The sequence below is a fragment of the Bombyx mori genome, chromosome 1, assembly GCF_030269925.1.
Source record: "Bombyx mori chromosome 1, ASM3026992v2".
In the NCBI taxonomy this organism is placed as follows: domain Eukaryota; kingdom Metazoa; phylum Arthropoda; class Insecta; order Lepidoptera; family Bombycidae; genus Bombyx; species Bombyx mori.
Genome location: NC_085107.1, coordinates 4343471 through 4360752, shown reverse-complemented (window position 1 = coordinate 4360752; position 17282 = coordinate 4343471). Strand labels below are relative to the sequence as shown.

The 17282-nt window shown below is 37.5% G+C and overlaps 1 protein-coding gene across 2 annotated transcripts in view; it reads right to left on the bottom strand.

Annotated features, from left to right (window-relative positions):
* LOC101745159 (arf-GAP with Rho-GAP domain, ANK repeat and PH domain-containing protein 2) overlaps window positions 1-17282 on the bottom strand; it is an 86448-nt gene that overhangs the window by 45343 nt on the left and 23823 nt on the right. For both annotated transcript variants that reach the window (XM_004932829.5, XM_062668056.1), the window contains exon 3: window positions 7238-7355. In XM_004932829.5, coding sequence (XP_004932886.2) covers window positions 7238-7355 — 118 coding nt within the window. The remainder of the gene's footprint in view (window positions 1-7237; window positions 7356-17282) is intronic.

Here is a 17282-nt window from a genome sequence, read left to right as displayed (position 1 = left end):
AGTTTACGCAAAACGAAGCACTCATTCACACGGTATAATTGCTATGAATTGGCTCTTGATTAAAATTTAATGTACGTCGAATTATTCGCATCAAGATAATCGTTGTGAAATGCAATAACGCAAACGATGACTATAATTCGAAAATTAAGTGCGTTGCATATAGCAACTATCGTGAATGCACCCGATATTCACCCCGTTCCGATTAATTCAACACACAAAGGACTGATCAACGTGCCGGCGAATATGTCATCAACGAAACGACAATCCCATCGATATATCGGGTATTACCATTTCACAAGACTACGTGATACGCATATATGACGTCATCAGATAGACTTAAAGCTTTATAAACTCTGTTATTTAAGATGTTTTCACCCCGATTTTCACTTTTAATGAATTCCCCATACTTCGGCCCTGTAATAAGATTACGGATTACGGGTAGACTAGAGCTTGCGAGTAGAATGTTAAGAGTAGACAAACTTCTTAACAGTTCGGTTTTGGGTGTTAATACCGAAACTCGATGACTTGCCCTGTCATTATACACTTATATAGTACGAGTATATAGTACCTACTGATTTTTGCTGGACACTGAGAGCGGATTGCTCTCTTACTAAGCCTAACAAGTCCAATATCCATTAACCCGATAGCCCGAAGCCATCATCCCTGTTGAAGTTTTTATATTTCAATTGTTTCTTTGACCAGTACCGGCTTATAGCGACGTTCAGCAGATTATACATGCGGTTGGTGAAACTCAATCTAATAATTAGGTTCGGACTCCAGCTCGTTTAAGCCGTAGCATATTTACGTTTTTTATTTATTTATTTTTTTACTCTGATATAATTTATCCGGACTGAGATGGTTTCTTTAGTTAGTTCAATTTAAGACTCGCCACAGCTGTAAGTAGTCTAGATACTAGATTGCTTCAGAAAAAAGTTATCCTTCACTGAGCGTTGGCTCTGTGCAATTTTCTTAGAAATGTTGAAGACAGCCTTTACGTCATAATAATATACATTTCGGGGTCTGACCAAGGCTATTTGGTTTAAGCGACATTTCGCTTAACACGCGACATTTATCTTTGTAATTAAAGGTCCGTTGTATTTGTTATTATAATAGTATCAACAATTCAATGTTTTTAATTGAACGACAATTATTTTTAACACGTTCAAATACCTAGGTGAAGTAGTTTTTTTGTCACGATATTTTTTTCCAAATTCAAAACATTAACTGGCTCTCCTGTAATGTTGCAAAACTTTTCGCTTAAACCAAATAGTCTTTCACCCATCAACATATTTACTATTTTTTGTATCTTATTCGCCATACCTTTAAAATGTGGCAAGAAAAGCGATCGACTTTCTACATGATATTCTAAGGGACGGCTGCTCTTTCGTCGGAGCTTAGAAACGTTCACGGGATAGCCACTGTGCTGTAGTACATGTTTAACATGCTTAGGTTCCAGGGTTAGGTTCATTAGCTACATCGTTACCTAAGTCATCCCTTCATCTCCTTTTTATCATCGCACCTCCCGCCATCGGAACAGAGTTCATCCATATTATCTGGAACCGCTGCGTTCATCGACAGTGCGTTTCCAGATCTTTTTTGCCACGTACCATCCGGCTTTGGAATGAACTCCCCTCCACGGTGTTTTCCGAGCGCTATCACATGTCCTTCTTCAAACGAAGCTTGCGGAGAGTACTTAACGGTAGGCAGCGGCTTGGCTCTGCCCCTGGAATTGCTGACGTCCATGAGCGACGGTGACCACTTACCATCAGGTGGGCTGTATACTCGTCTGCCTACAAAGACAATAAAAAAATCATGAATAAGCCTTTACGAACCGTTCGTAAGCGATATAACAAGCACTCATTATAAGTGAAAATCGTGATAAATATGCTCTGTAATGTAGGCGGCCGCGAACGTTTATAAATAACTTGTTATATTTGTTAGGAATATAAACCTAGCTTACCTTACATGTAACGTTTATAAGGACGCTATTTTCAGTTTGTCTGGTCTATTAATATACTTAAGTTCAAAAAAAATTCTCAAAATTCGTATGAACAGACGGTACGTAGAACTGCTCGAACATATTTTTGAGTAGGATGGCGTATTCTTTATTGTACAGCAATATGAAATGAAAACAAATGCAAAAAATAAAAAAAAAATGTAAGGCGGGCGAATTTTAATGGAAAACGTAAGAATGTGTTGTCACGCTCATGAAGTGAAAGATTATTCTCTTCATAATGTTCAGAAATCGATAATATAAACGGTTTAGTGTACTGTGCTGAATTTTTATTTATTTAATGATGTTGTACTGCTTTACAATTTGTTCGTTTTTGACGTGACAACGTCTTATACTTCGATGGAGCCGGCTGCACGCACGAAAAAACATGACTCATGAGGCGTTCCATTTAAGGCTTGAAGTGCAGGCGAGAGCGCGCAACGAGCGACAAAGAGGCACAATCGGCCTCCGCGTGGACGGCTGCTATACAATAATACTGTTCAATCAAAATATGAACTTTAGAATTATATTGTAATATTGTAATGGTAACACCTAAGTTCTAAGTTGCTAATTTTAAGATTGGCGCTTGGCAACACTCTCTTCCGTTCCAGCCTTTTACACCCGTGCATGGCAAGTTGTAATTTAAATTAATAAAATAAGAATAAACGCAAATATTCAATATACGAGCCTGTATTTTATTTATACAAATACATTTACATGTTTTCGTCAAGTATGAAGTTCAGTGAAAGGTGAATGTGGTGTCAATTGTTTATAGCAACGATAATTGTGATAATTGAAAAATGAAACCATTCCATCAGTATTTTCTTATGACGTTGTCACGTTCAACTATCGTCAGTAAACCGAATTTAGAGACAACTGATTTTTTGGTACGAAAATTGGGTACCTGTTATTGTTAATGTTTCGAAGTACAGTCGTTTACTAATTCGTATAATAATACTAGCTCAAAAAGAAAAAATCGGGACATTTTTGGAACAAAAAACAATTTAATCTCTCTCTCTCTCTCTTTAAATTATAAAATCACACTATGTATGCACTATCTGGATACTAAGTACAAATTTTACTATGTAGAAGAATTTTTATATGTATTTACTTTTATCAAACAATACTGAGATTATATTGAAGAATAACAAAACTGTAGACTGAAGGTATTTTAGAAGAATTTGCTACGTCCAGGATGCGAACAAAGTACGCGATTTCTGGCTCTGACGGCATTTACTTACGGCCGAATCTAGGATTTGGCCTTCAGTACCCTAGTAGACCGGCTTGAGAGGCTATTTCAGCTTACCCTAGCTTGTGTAGGTGAGCTCACGGGGCTCACCCCACCCACATACCCCCGGTATGTGGGTTAATTCGCTCGTCGGGCCCTTCGTCGCAAGCAACGGGTTCGACGAGGACGGTGACCAGTGCTTGTATTGCCTAAAAACACCGTTAATGGATCAGGAGGATCCGTGATGACGTGCTTTGGGCGACGTCGACGGTTTATTACGATACCTATTCACCTTCGTTGATGGCATGAATAAAATGAAGTATAGTAGGCACTTATGCGCGGGCTCTCCTAAAATTTATTCGCAAATTGAAGGTTTCTCAGATTATTCCAATAAGTCAATTTAATTTTACCTCGTCTCGTATCATTGCGTTGCATTATTACATTTAATTAAATTTCATCCCAAAATCAATTTCAAATAAATAGCTTTACATATTATTAGGTCCTTACATATGAAATTAGCGTTTTTACGGGAGGAATATAAAGTCAATTATTTTTTTGGGAAATATATTCAATTATCAAAGTATGCACCGTTATTATCTATGCACTTTTGCCATCTTATAGGTTTCTTCATAGTTCATTGACTCCTTTACTAAAAGAAACTATGGGGGCGAGAATCAATAAACTCTTTGAAGGCGGTTTGGACTGCCGCATCAGAGTTGATTTTTTTCCTTGTAAGAAGTTGTCCTGAAATTCCTGAAAAAATTATATTGGAGCAAGGTCGGGGGAGTACGGTGGATATCCATGATGATTCCAATTATAGCTCATCTAACTTAGTGGTTGTTTGTTGTGCAGTGTGTGGTCTTACCTTGTCGTGAAACAGCAGTGGCATTTTTTTCTGTTTGTTAACGCTGGGGAATCCATTTACGGATACCCGGTCGAGGGGGGTAAGAGACCGGGTTATGTCGGACTCCGGCGCCTCCAGAGAAGTACAGGGAGAAGAAGAAGACAGGGGTCCTTCTCTTCTCTCAATTCCTGCCGGGAGACTACGCCTTGAGAAAGGCGCGCGAGGCACTGCACGGCGTCAGCCACGCAAGAGCTACACCGCAAAACCGACTACCGACTAAACCCCATCGAGCCCCACCACTCCGACTCCACGAAACCCACGGTACCGCACAGTGCGCGCCGAAGGCTCGCCGTCGCCGGTACCCATCCTGATAATAGGACGGCACTCCATCCCCGGGAAAATCCCGCAGGACGTCGTCTCGGAGACACACCGTGAGCGGTGCACAGGAGCCACCTTGCGCCGCCTCACCACCGGACCGACAGCCGAGTACCGGGCACCCCCGCACCCGGCACCCGACAGCCCCTACGGGAGATGAACAAGAGTTTCGCACCCGTGCCGCCCACTCCGCCTTCTTCGCTGAGAAGCCGAAGAGGGATCCCAAAACAGTGGCCTAGAGGGATTGACTAATTTCGGTTGTTTAGCAGCTAGTTCTTCCTTTATGGTTTACAGTTACTGACAATATATATCTGCCGTAATTGTTTGGCTAGATTTTAGAAAGCTGTAGTGAACGACACCGGCGCTAGTCCACCAAACACTCACAAATAACTTTTTCTGAGTCAATTTTCGTCAAATCTCTAATTTTCCTTTCTCTTTTCTTCCTAGTTCCCTCACTGCTAAGGATCGCGATCACATGTGACTTTTCTCCAGTGTTCGGTCATGGGTGGCATGGACCTCACAGTATAGACTACTACCAACCGCTTTCTTAACCAGATCTGGCCATCTGCCTGGTGTTCTGCCCACAGCGCGCTTGCCTTCTACGGGAGCCAAAATGATGAACTTCTCAAATTCATGTCTGGGAGACCGCATGATGTGTCCGAAGAATCTCTTGGCAGATTGTAGAGAATCTTTTTTGGATGTTTACCTCAATTAAATTTTTAATTTAAATAACCAGAACCTAAACGCCTAAACAATAAAAAAGCAACCTTTTTGTTTAGGTGGGTTAGATAAGCTTAAATTTTGCTTTGAGCAGTATCGGTACCTTCGATTAACGTTTTCAAATCTGAATCGCGATTTATGCCACAATAACAAAAAATTAACTATATTTTTACAAAACGTTTCATAGAACAATTTAACATCGCAGATAAAACAAATCAATATTTAAGTTATCTAGCTCTATTGTGTTGTAGGAGGCACCTCGCGCCCTTATAACGCCTGAAAGGCACGCCACATTCACGCGACAATATCTCGAGCTAGAAAAATATGAAAAATGTGAATGTGGAGGCGATTCGAATGTTGTTCACCGGCTCCCAACTCTACGTTTAATAAATAAATACAATATCGCCTTGTTGTCGTGGAAGTGAACTAACACTGCATCTTTTGCTTTTGCCGGCCGTTGGATGCCATGTCCCAGGTTCAGCTACAGGGGACGGCATTAGGGATTTAGGGGCTACCGATTAGGCGTAGTGGTTTTGCACTCGGTCGACTGTCGGCCAAGCCTGTCATTCTTTCAGCCATATTTTGAGCACCGGAGGTCTTACCTTGACCAGCCGAGACCGCGAAAAGTAAACCTATATCATAAATGATCGATCCCAAGCAGCGGCACATCGTGAAGGGATAAGTGGCTGCAGGGAGTGCAGTCGTTAGTGCGTACTTTGTCGGAATACCGGTCAACCCTCTGATGGATAGTACTCCCCGATCATTTCTGCGATGAGCACTGAGGCACCTGTACAAGGTGCTCGAAGTGGGGACGTCGACGATGGCCGCGTGGGCGCCGATACTCGCGCGTCTCGTGAACGTAGAATCGTAGGCCAACTGGTCCCGGGGCACTATGCTTCGCGTCTTCGAAATCACGATGGCCCGGGTAGACAGTCAAGCTTCGCATGGCAGGGCGCACTGGTGGATACATGAGATTACGCTCCTTCGAGAGGAAAGAGCACGCCGAAGCGCCCGGCACCACCCCGCCACCTTCGCTATGTGGCCTTCGCCGAGACGGCGACCTGGCTGTATTTATACACAAACTGCCGTCAGAAGCAGGACGCCCTGAGGCTGACCATCAGGGAGGCCAAGTCTCAGAGCATGAAAACGCTCCTGAAGATTCTCGAACAGGACCGCTGGGATCGCCCATACAAAAAAGTCCATAAGAAAATACGGCCATGGGCACTCCTGGTGACTGAGCGTCTCAAGGCTCGGCAGCTGCGAGAGATTGTCAGAGAGCACTTTTATTCGGACTATGTTCCTCCATTCATTCCTGTCTTCGCGCAGTACATAGCGACACTGAGGACGTTGGAGTCCAATGTCGTTTTCATTTAATCAAACCTGCCCGTGGGACTACACTCACTTGTCCCCTTTTCTTCCACCCGCCCCCAAAATATGGAAATTGGTTAATATTGTCAATGTTGATTCTGGAAGTATCAGGTATAATGACTCGTCTGCAAGACTTCTTTTAGACACTTTTTTATATTTTTAATATTTTATATACTTTTTTAAAATATTGGTTTTATAAATTTTAATAACTTAATAAAAATTGTTAAAATAAATATTGAGGAATCCTCAAATAGTCGTAGATAATTAATTAGTTACGAGTATAGGTACTCATAATAATTCGAATTGATTACAATTTATAATACTTAATGTTAGGGTTTTTCTTTTGCTTTAAAAACACAAACACACGTATATGACAAGGAACATTACACTCAGACGCCAAATATGATATATTTGAATTAAATATACTGATTCCGAGCGGGAACCTATCTCAGACTCGCGGTATAGTGGTCAGGGACACTATTGCAGGAACAGGGAGTACTAGAACAACGACGCGATCGGACTTAGTTTTCCATTTTCTATTTCGAAGTTTCGTATTAACTTTGCAAGCATTTCGTATATTATCCTTTATGTCTAGTCATAATTACTTGGTCTGCTTCGGAAAGAATAGCACGAGGAATGTCATGTGTTTTCGTTGTTCCGTATTTTGTTTCAAAATCTTGTAAGTTCAGTATTGTATATACGCACTTACCGACACATCTTGTCTTCCTAAGATCTACGGTGCATACATTAGAGTCTTTGGTCGTGTAGACTAAGACACGTCGTACAAGTATCAGCCAAGCGCCACGCCATTCTCCGGATACCCCTTCCTGTAGACAAGCATACACTGTTTAATTCTAGTAAGTTAATGTAATGAATCAATGAACTTGGATTAGATCTGTAGTCTAAAAACATAATTTAACCTAAACCATCCCGACGAAGATGTTGAATACTACAAAAATAACATTTTAATTTATTATGTACTAGATAACCCGGTGAACTTCATATCACCCACATGTTTTGAATAAAATGTGGTGTGTATAAAATTAATACAATTTTTTTATCTACATTATTAAATGCAACACAGTTAGGTATACACTTAACAAATTTAAAGCTTCTTTTTTATCTTTTTTTTATAATTATATAAAGATGAACTCCAACTCGAGAACATGCGACATATAAATAATTGCCCATGGGCGAAATAAGGAAATTTCAAGTAGATTCCGCAAACGAGTAACGACTGGTCTTGCGATTTCTATATGGTCATCGCAAAGGTCAGATGCACGGGAAATTGCAGACGCTTAAAATCAAATAACAAATATGTTGGAATTGTCGGTAATGGTATACGCGGAATCAAGACATCTCCTTTGTATTTTGTCTTGAAGATCTTGTCCTCGATGACATTACTCATTAGCTTTTTCACAGCCAGTCTCGTTCCATTTATTCCACAGTCGAGGGTGATTAATGTTACGCAATATAACAAAAACTGATCCTACTTTTAATTGTAATTTGTGAGGTGGTAGTAGTGCAGGTAAATTCAGGAAATTCAAAAACTCTGTGGGATAGTTTACTACGTCATCCTAATTTAGGACCGCGTCAACTGATTTGTAAGAAAACAACTCTTCTGGAAGAAAGTTCTGCTGGTCGCATTGAAATCATCGACATCTTTGTTTTTGGCCGCCAATATTGCTCGTACACTCTACTCTGCCTATTTAGCTGGAATAGCCAGTTAGGTTGTCAGCGAATAGGTAAGAAAAAACTGCGTATTATGGTTTCTGAACAACAGTTTAGTTGTTGTTCTATGTCCGCTAAAACACGCTGAATAAGCTCTTTTGCTTTTTTGAGTCGGTAAAGTGACAAAAATCTGTGGGAAGTGTAGTTATCGTAAAGAATCCACTTTTCAACACATGTCACAATTCGATCCAATATTCCTTCATTTCTGTATCAATTCAACAAGGCAACACTAGTTTCAACAGGCGTTTCTTTCTGCAGATCAGTCCAATCATGAGGCACCAATTTTTCTTATTTTTTTATTTTATTGATTTGACGAAAATGAGTCAATATTATTGGTAAGGTAACTTTAAACCATGCCACTAATTCCTGGGTAGTTTGGCTCAGATCGGCATCCACTATCTCTTTCAATTCATTGTTACTCACATGTGTGGGCGGTCTTCCACGTGGTTCGTTCTTCAAATCAAAATTTCCATCACGAAAGCGTTTAAACCAAAATAACACGGTGCGTTTATTACCAGATTCTCTCCAAACGCAACATTGATATTGCGAGTTGTTTCTGCAACGATAGTTCCGCGTCTCGTATTCAAAAACCACTCGCCTTTTCAAAGTATCCATCTTTCTTGTCTAAGCTGAATAAAAACAACAACTGAAAGTCGATAATCGAATGTTGCATATTTTTTAAAAGAACCTTATAGGTACCATTTAAAAAAGTTTCATCCAATAATCTCAAACCATGAAGGTTCTATGTCAATTCGAAGTACCATGACATGGGGTAAATTGGGATCCTGGGGTAAATTGGGACAAACCTGCGGAAGATTCTCAAAGTACCTGTAGCACGGAATCTACCTAATTTTGTTTATGTTAATATTTATCAATGTATAGAAGAAAAACCAAGTTAACTATGGAAGTACTAAATATGAGTTAAGTTGGTCCCAAAAATTCGTCAAATTAAATTGAAAATAGTGGTTGAAAAGTGCGTTTTAAAACAGCTTACAGAACTTTTAAAAAAAGTAATATTATCGTTGTTTTTTCAATAAGATCACAGTTTATATAAGTTTTTAATACACCTGGAAATACCACAACAAACGGTAAGTTGCAATATTCTTATTTTAAATACAATATTTCGACAAAATAAAAAATGTATAATTTTTCCTTTCTTTTTGGGGAAAATTGGAACGTATGTGGGGTAATTTGGAACGAGACTGGAAAAATTAGGGACGAGAAAACACAAAATTGAAACGCCAAAAGACAAAATAGGGATGGATTGTTAGGGTTGTCACTGATATCTTATAATAGATTTTTTAGCCTATACTATCACTCAATTGCGTGATGTAAAGAAGATTAATGTGTTTATCAGTTAGTTTATGTAAGTACTATAGGTAAAAGAAAAGTATATATATAATTACATTTTTTCGCGACATTTAGCTTGTAATATCTGCCCGGTCGTATGTCCTTTATCGCAATAATATAAAATTAAAAATTAAAAAGAACTCAAACGAATCAAAACTTTTGTTATTTCAGAATCTATTCACGCGTCGAATCATGATTTTTTAACATTCACAACGCACACACAAATAAAAACAGGCCTCAGATTTTAAATGTAACATTAATTAAAAATCCGAGATATCTAGGTTCCAATTATGAGTGAGTGAATTAATTGAGTTTAGTTATTTAGCTTAGAAAGAATTTCTTTTATTTTTGTTATTATAGGCAGTAATCAGATAAATCTGCTTTTTTATCTTATTCACCTGATATCTCACTCTTGCTCAAAGATTATTTTGAAAATGTTGATTAAATAAAATTGTATTATTGCATTTCCAGTCCTTTTGTTTTCTATTTTTTACTCTATTTTATGATTTTGTTTCAGAGTTGTGATTTTTAAGGAAATTAAATAATAATTTTCTAAAATATAACATGCACATACTTTTTTTGATCATTGTATTGTTGATTATCATTCACGTCACATCGCTTCGGAATAGAAACCAGTTTAATTTACACTATTTTGTGTATTGTGCTTAAATTATGGATTGTATTCATCATTTCGGTCCATATAAATAATTGTATGGCACCTATCTACCTACCTATATATCGCAGTACCGCGAACTGACAACCCTAACAAATATCCCAATTTAACCCTTACCCGTGTCAATTTACCCCGAATGCGGGGTAAATTGGGATGGCCATTATTTTTCCGATTATTTCTTTAAATTGAATAATTAAAATAATGTAACGGTTTTTATCACCTAGGTACGTTCAAGACTCAACTTATTTCTTTGGTTGAGCAGTGACTATTTAATTGGAACTATGTTAAAATCCAATCTGAAGTTCGATTTTGTCCCTATTTACCCCATTTTACGGTACCTATTACAATAAAACGGCAATTTCATACTTTAACCTATATTTTTTAGGAAAACATTAAACTTCAAAAATTCGGTTTCTTCCGTTTTTACGATTCAAAGGTCGAACGTGATGTACAAGTTCCATATGATTTAATAGATGTTCTTAGAATACCGCCCCATAAAGTGTTATATTCGGAAGTGCTGTATAAAAATATAAAACACAAAATTACATTAGAAGGCGTAATTTTTATTTATTTGGTTAGTTGAGTTTTATTTGCAAATACGTACGTTATCGGAAAAAGCGAATTTAATTATTAAAACATCGGGCTTTAAAATGTATTACAACAATTTAAATTTTGCTTTTCCTTATATACCTAGTCCAGCCCTAAGTTCTGTTACAAATGAAAATGCATTTTTTTTATAATAATAATAAAGTAATGTAATATTATTAAAATTTATACTTATTATACTATATACCTATTTATATGTTTTTGTAAGTCTCAGCAAAAAATTTAAAAAAAATCTATTCGAAATGGCCAGTTTTGGCCTTTATACAGGCTTTTAATCTGTTTAGCCACGAATCTATGGATTTACGCCCTGTTTCCAAGGAAAATTTCGCCACTGCTGCTCCAAAGATTTTTAAGAGCAGAACAGAGAGCAGACCATGTCCACTATAGCTGACCATAGTTTGAAGTCTAAAGGGTTGAAGTCTGGGATAGATGAGGGCCAGTCTTCAGCTCTTATAAAGCCCGGAATTTTAGTTTCAAGCCAGGCTTGGGTTGTTCGTGCCATGTAACCAGGTGCAAAAGCCTGCTGGCTGTAAAGCCCACTATATTTTTTTAAAAAGTGTATTGCTGAGAGGTTTCATAACATGATCCAAGATTGTATCTTGATACACTTTGGCTGAAGTTTTCACTCCTGTATCACTAGTTTTGTGACTCCTTGTTAAGACACTGCCCACCAAACCATCACTGACGCAGGATGATGACCACGTTGTACGTTTCCGACCACTTGAGCAGCTCCTTTAGAACTATGAGCGTACACTTTATCATTTTACTTATTGTGGTGTTCTTCAATCGTGGAAATTTTTTTATCGGTAAAGAGGATATTTCTGTGTCTTTCACCTGCCTATCACGACAGAAGGAGTTTTGATTGATCCACTCTCTTTAATTGAAAAGATTTGTTTAGGACATTTCCTGTATATCGACGATAAGCACCAAGCTTCAGGTCTTGTTTTATAATACGCGACAGAGTCCTAGCGGGAATCTTCATTTCTTGCGATAAGATTTTTTGCTTTCTTATGGGGTTTCGACGAATTCTGGCTTTAACAGCATAACAGCCTTTGTAGTTCTGACAGCACCCGGCCGCCCCGATCTTTTCTGGTCTTCGACAGACGAAGTGTTGTTGTATTTTATGATGGTACGATGTAGGAACATACGGCTGATAACAAGCTTTTGAATTGTCTGGAATATGACCGACAGCTCCATACCCACTTTGTGCAAGGCGATCACTGCAATACTATTTTCTTTAACACCCCATTCCATAATTCATTGTAATTTGATAATGAACACGAAAAACTATGTGAAATGGCCCAAAATCTAAAGAAGTTTTTAAAATAATATACATGTTCCAAATTCAAAATAAACAAAATTTGAAAAAAAAAAGAAAAGTTTTAATGTAACAGTATTTATGGGCAGACTAGTTACATTTGTGTTTAATATTGGTATTTATAACTCCATTTATTTACAAAAGTTAAACATAATATTAAGTTAAATACTTAAGTAGCATGATTATTCATTGATCCCTATTTTTACGACAAAAAAAATATTGTCTAAATATTTGCTATATTTCCTTAGTGCTATCGTTTTAGAGAAAATCTTTGGTGATCTATCAGCAATTGGCAGTACTAAAAAAAGTGTGCAGCGACCACACCTCGGGATCAAAATGATATCTCGGATGCCGTTTTGGTCAAAAACGGTGACGCAGAAGAGATGGTCGCCTGGTCGAAGTGTCCGCGGCTAATTTCTGCGATGTTTGGTTATTCACGTTATAAATTATAAAACATTGTAGGAAAGCAATAGGAGGAGAATATTACTTAGAGGCTTATAACATTAATCTTACGTTCTATCGCATCTTGGGTCTGTTTTCAAGTTAATTAACTACACAAAGAAAATATATTATAGACTAAGCTTTTTGCACTCCGCTCCTCGAATTACTAAGAGCCAGACTAAATCAAAATTGCATATTAGATCAAATTCCTTTTGCGCGTCATTCGCTCCAGCCAAATTAAATTATGTCTTATTTCTAAATTAAAAGGTCGAAATATTGTGAAATTGTTAACGTGAATGAAATGAAATATGAATTTGCTTATGTGCTATGAACTTATATGCTATTTAATTTTTTTGTTATTATTTTTTGTTACTATTAGGCTAGAAAAGTATGAATAAATAGCCAGTCATAAAAGTGGGGTAGGCCTGTAACGTACTGATGTCATTCATAGCCACTAAGTCTACTACTTTATAACATGATTTGAAAATAATTTATTGGTATCTAGAGATCGAAAGAGTGAGTAGGAAAGCGATGAGTCACCCTCATCACTGTTCTACTCTGTCGCTTGAATGCTTAAAATGCAAATTAAAAAAACCGATCACGGACGGTGCGCCTTCATTCGCATGCGCATAAACATAAATATTCAGTTTCAGTGTTGTTGCAGGAAAGTAAATCTGACGCAGCCATGTGTTAAAAAAAATGTTTGTGGAAAATCTGGTGGAAAAAATAACTGGTGGTAGGAACTCTTGTGAGTCCGCGCGGGTAGGTACCACCACCCTGGCTATTTCTGCCGTGAAGCAGTAATGCGTTTCGGTTTGAAGGGTGGGGGCAGCCGTTGTAACTATACTTGAAACCTTAGAACTTATATCTCAAGGTGGGTGGCGCATTTACGTATAGATGTCTATAGGCTCCAGTAACCGCTTAACACCAGGTGGGCTGTGAGCTCGTCTACTCATCTAAGCAACAAAAAAAAACTATGAAGTAGATGATACCATTGCAAGCAGACTAGTTTACTCCAGTGAGTATTAGTTAAAAGGCACGCTTCTTGAACCACCACAACGCTACCACGACCCGCTATAACTAACTGTACAGAGGTTTTCATTACACGAACAATGGTTGAACTTCGTCTCTAAACATTTGTTTTAGATTCGACAGTTTCAACGGAAACTTACAAAATTCACCGACAATTTATTCAGTGTGTGTATGTTGGATTTACGTGTTTCCCTAGCGTTAACTTGCGAGAACGGATTTCGTTCAGTAAACAGATGGGTTGGCTTTAATTTGTCAGCATCAGAGTAGCGTGCACCTGGCGATATACGTATACTTGATTATGCGCACCATTTTCTAGAATTACACGCAAACATACAAATGTTTTCAAAGTATGTGTGATTTATAAAACCAACATACTTATATAAAATCTACTCATAGTGCCCATTTGATACAAGGATCTGACATAGATCGCGGGTTCGCAAAATATAAACTTGTATCGAATTCACAAAGTATTTTTGCTTATCGCTAAGTACTTTTTAGAGTGTGAGAAAGCAGTCAGTAAAACAACAATCTGAAAACAGTGCGCCGCGACGATATTGAACAATAGGGGACTTAAAAAAATCATTACATTGTTCGATTTAAAAGAAAAAGTTGTTCAAGCAACTATAATACATTTTTGCTTTAAATATTCTTTGCACGTAGGTATCTCATTCTGTTTATTGTTTACTTTTGAATTTGCCTTAATAACTCAATCCGCCGGAATGAGGAACGATTAAGTCCATTTGAGTAATAAGTTAAAAAATTGGTGCGCTAAATTTTAAAACAGATTTGCATTTTCCAGTTGCATACAACTACACAGTTGAACAACAAATTAATTGGACTTCAGTTACGTGGCGTTGCACGGCTTAAATTCGGTAGAACGCTATTTCTATTCAATTCCACTTTTAATTAAAATTCGGTAAACGACTCTGTCCGCGTTGTACAGGTGAAAATTTGAGAATGAATTGCGAGGTTTCTTTTTTTGTTCATGGATTGAAGTTGGAACAGGTCATGCCTTTAAAACAGGTTTGTAATTTCCGGAGTTTTTGATTATTTTGAAAAATGTTTGACATTTAATCTCACCGAATTATTATCAAATTGGCAAACAAAAATGTGAATTAGTAGCCAATATTGAAATAAAACGCAAAAGTAATGAGAAATCCTGTCTGCATCAACTTTGTCACAGGACATATTGTAAGCTCACACGCGTGGGTAGCACCACCTTTGCCGAATGCGGAGGCGCACCGTGTTGCGCCACCCACGGTGTGCTTCCCGAGACGACGTCCTTAGGAATTTTCCCGGGGATAAAAACTCGCCCTGTCATCAGGACGGGTACGAATGGGCGGTGTTTTGGCGAGCACTATGCGTACCGTAGGTTTCGTCTAGCCGGTAGGGAGGCATATACGCCTCTGAGAAATTGGAAGAAAACCTCGGTTTTCTTCTTCTCCCTCTTATTTTCTTGAGGCGCCGGTGTCCGACTAACCCGGTTAACCTTTCGATCGGATATCCGTAAACGGATTCTCCAACGGTAAAAAATAAATAAAAGGTAGCACCATCCTGCATATTTTGACCACGAGACATTCCGGTTGTGGATAGAACAACCGCGTTATAATACAATTGAGGCTTCAAACTTAAGGTGCACAACAGAATTCACGTACATAACGTATCTATAGACACTACGGGAGCCTATGCTCTAATAATCATTTAACACTAGATGGGCCGTGAGCACGTTAAAAAATCTACGCAATAAGTTGCGGAAACAACATCGAACGTGTCAAAAAAACAGCAAATGACTTATTGCGTTCAGCGTAAACAGCCAACACTAACAAGTTGGACATGTAATTTAAAATACGTGTATAAAACATAAGCATTATTGTTTGAAGTCGAGTTCGATTCTCACGTTAAATAATTATTAATATTCTAGCGGTATAACTGAACACAGTTAATAAGGTGAATGACATTGCAATTTTTTACGGCTTCAGATTTTTACTCTTTTGCACAAATAGTAACTGAATTTTCTAAGAGTTTTCATCTTATTTTATCGACTATCTGGCTGGTGTTTGGACCACGGCGCGCTTGCCTTTCATGCGACCCGCAATTATGAGCTTCTCTAATTCATGTCTGGAGACCGCACGATGTTTTATATATGGGATAATAAAATATACAAATAGGGTTCATTACAAAACAACGTACTGTGAGTTGAGAGAAAATTTAACGTAATCTTATTTAATGAAGTCCAAAACAGAGGGAGACTAAAGCAGTTTACGCAGTGAAACACTCACTGTTCTACTTTTGTTAAAATTAAATTATTATTTCTTTCTTGTGAAATTATCTGGAACTCGAGTTCTTAATTTTTAAAGAGATTAGTTTACAAGAGTCAATGAGCAACTAAAAAAGATGCAAAATACAGACTAAGGTTATTAAGACGTTAAATTGTTTTTCAATTAACCAATATACTGTTTCCTGATGGGAATGCGGCCGTGTCTATCTGTCGATTTCAATTATTACTCGACGCTATGCAATTAGGGGATCCATACCTAGACACTACTATATGTATATGTCAACTCTTATTGTGTCTGCGTATGTCTGAACACCGCGGAGTCGCTTTAACGAAATCATTCTATTTCGAAGCCCCGAACAAAGCATGTAACGTGGTAAATAAGTAATATGTTTGTACTTAACCGTTAATTTTATTATACTATGTTATTTTAGCACGCCGTATTGTAACATACATATTATGATGCTAAGCTAAACGCTTTGATAAATGCCCTTTTTTGGTTAAACGAATACAGAAATGAAATATATATAAACGAGCAATTCTTTTATCTATCATCCTGCATTTTATCCTCGGTTTCTCAGATTATATTATTTTCGACTTTGGTTAGTAGCCATTAACGGGACATCAATAAAATAATTGAGAATGTTCAGTTCTTCTTTTTAAAATGTTATACTAACAACACAAAAGAGAAAATACCTAAATCTTTACGTCTGGCATACCAGTGTATACGTCTCAAAAAAGGTTTTAGCAATTGGGATACATTTTGTATTTAGCCATGGATTGTTTTTAGATTTATTTATTTATCATCCCTGCAAAACAAAATGCACACACCAGCAACACTTTTATAACGCCATCTCGTAAATCCCTTATATACTTATATTGTTGCTATTAAATGTCGGCATAGTGTCCCGCAAAACTTTACGAGATGCCATTACAAAACAATGTTAACTAGGTACTAGAATTTATAGGTTGTTTCCGGATCAGTATCCTTATTTCTTGTATGAGATTATGTGAAACTAGCTTAAAATAATTTAAAGTACACGTTTACAATTTATTTACGAGGGATTTAAGATAATATCATTACCAATATTTAAAAGCATTGTATGTAGATAATATGTGTGCACATTGCAGTTATTTAACAGTTATATTTTATATTGTGTTTTGGTATTGAAGATTATTTACATGCTTTGCATGTGCACATTTTATTTTGACACTTTGACTAATTTTTTTTGGCAAATTCAGTGCATATAACTTCTTCGCGAATAAAATTTAGATTTTCCATTCTCGCTTTCAATATATCTGCCGGTTCATTGTAGTTTATATTTTCT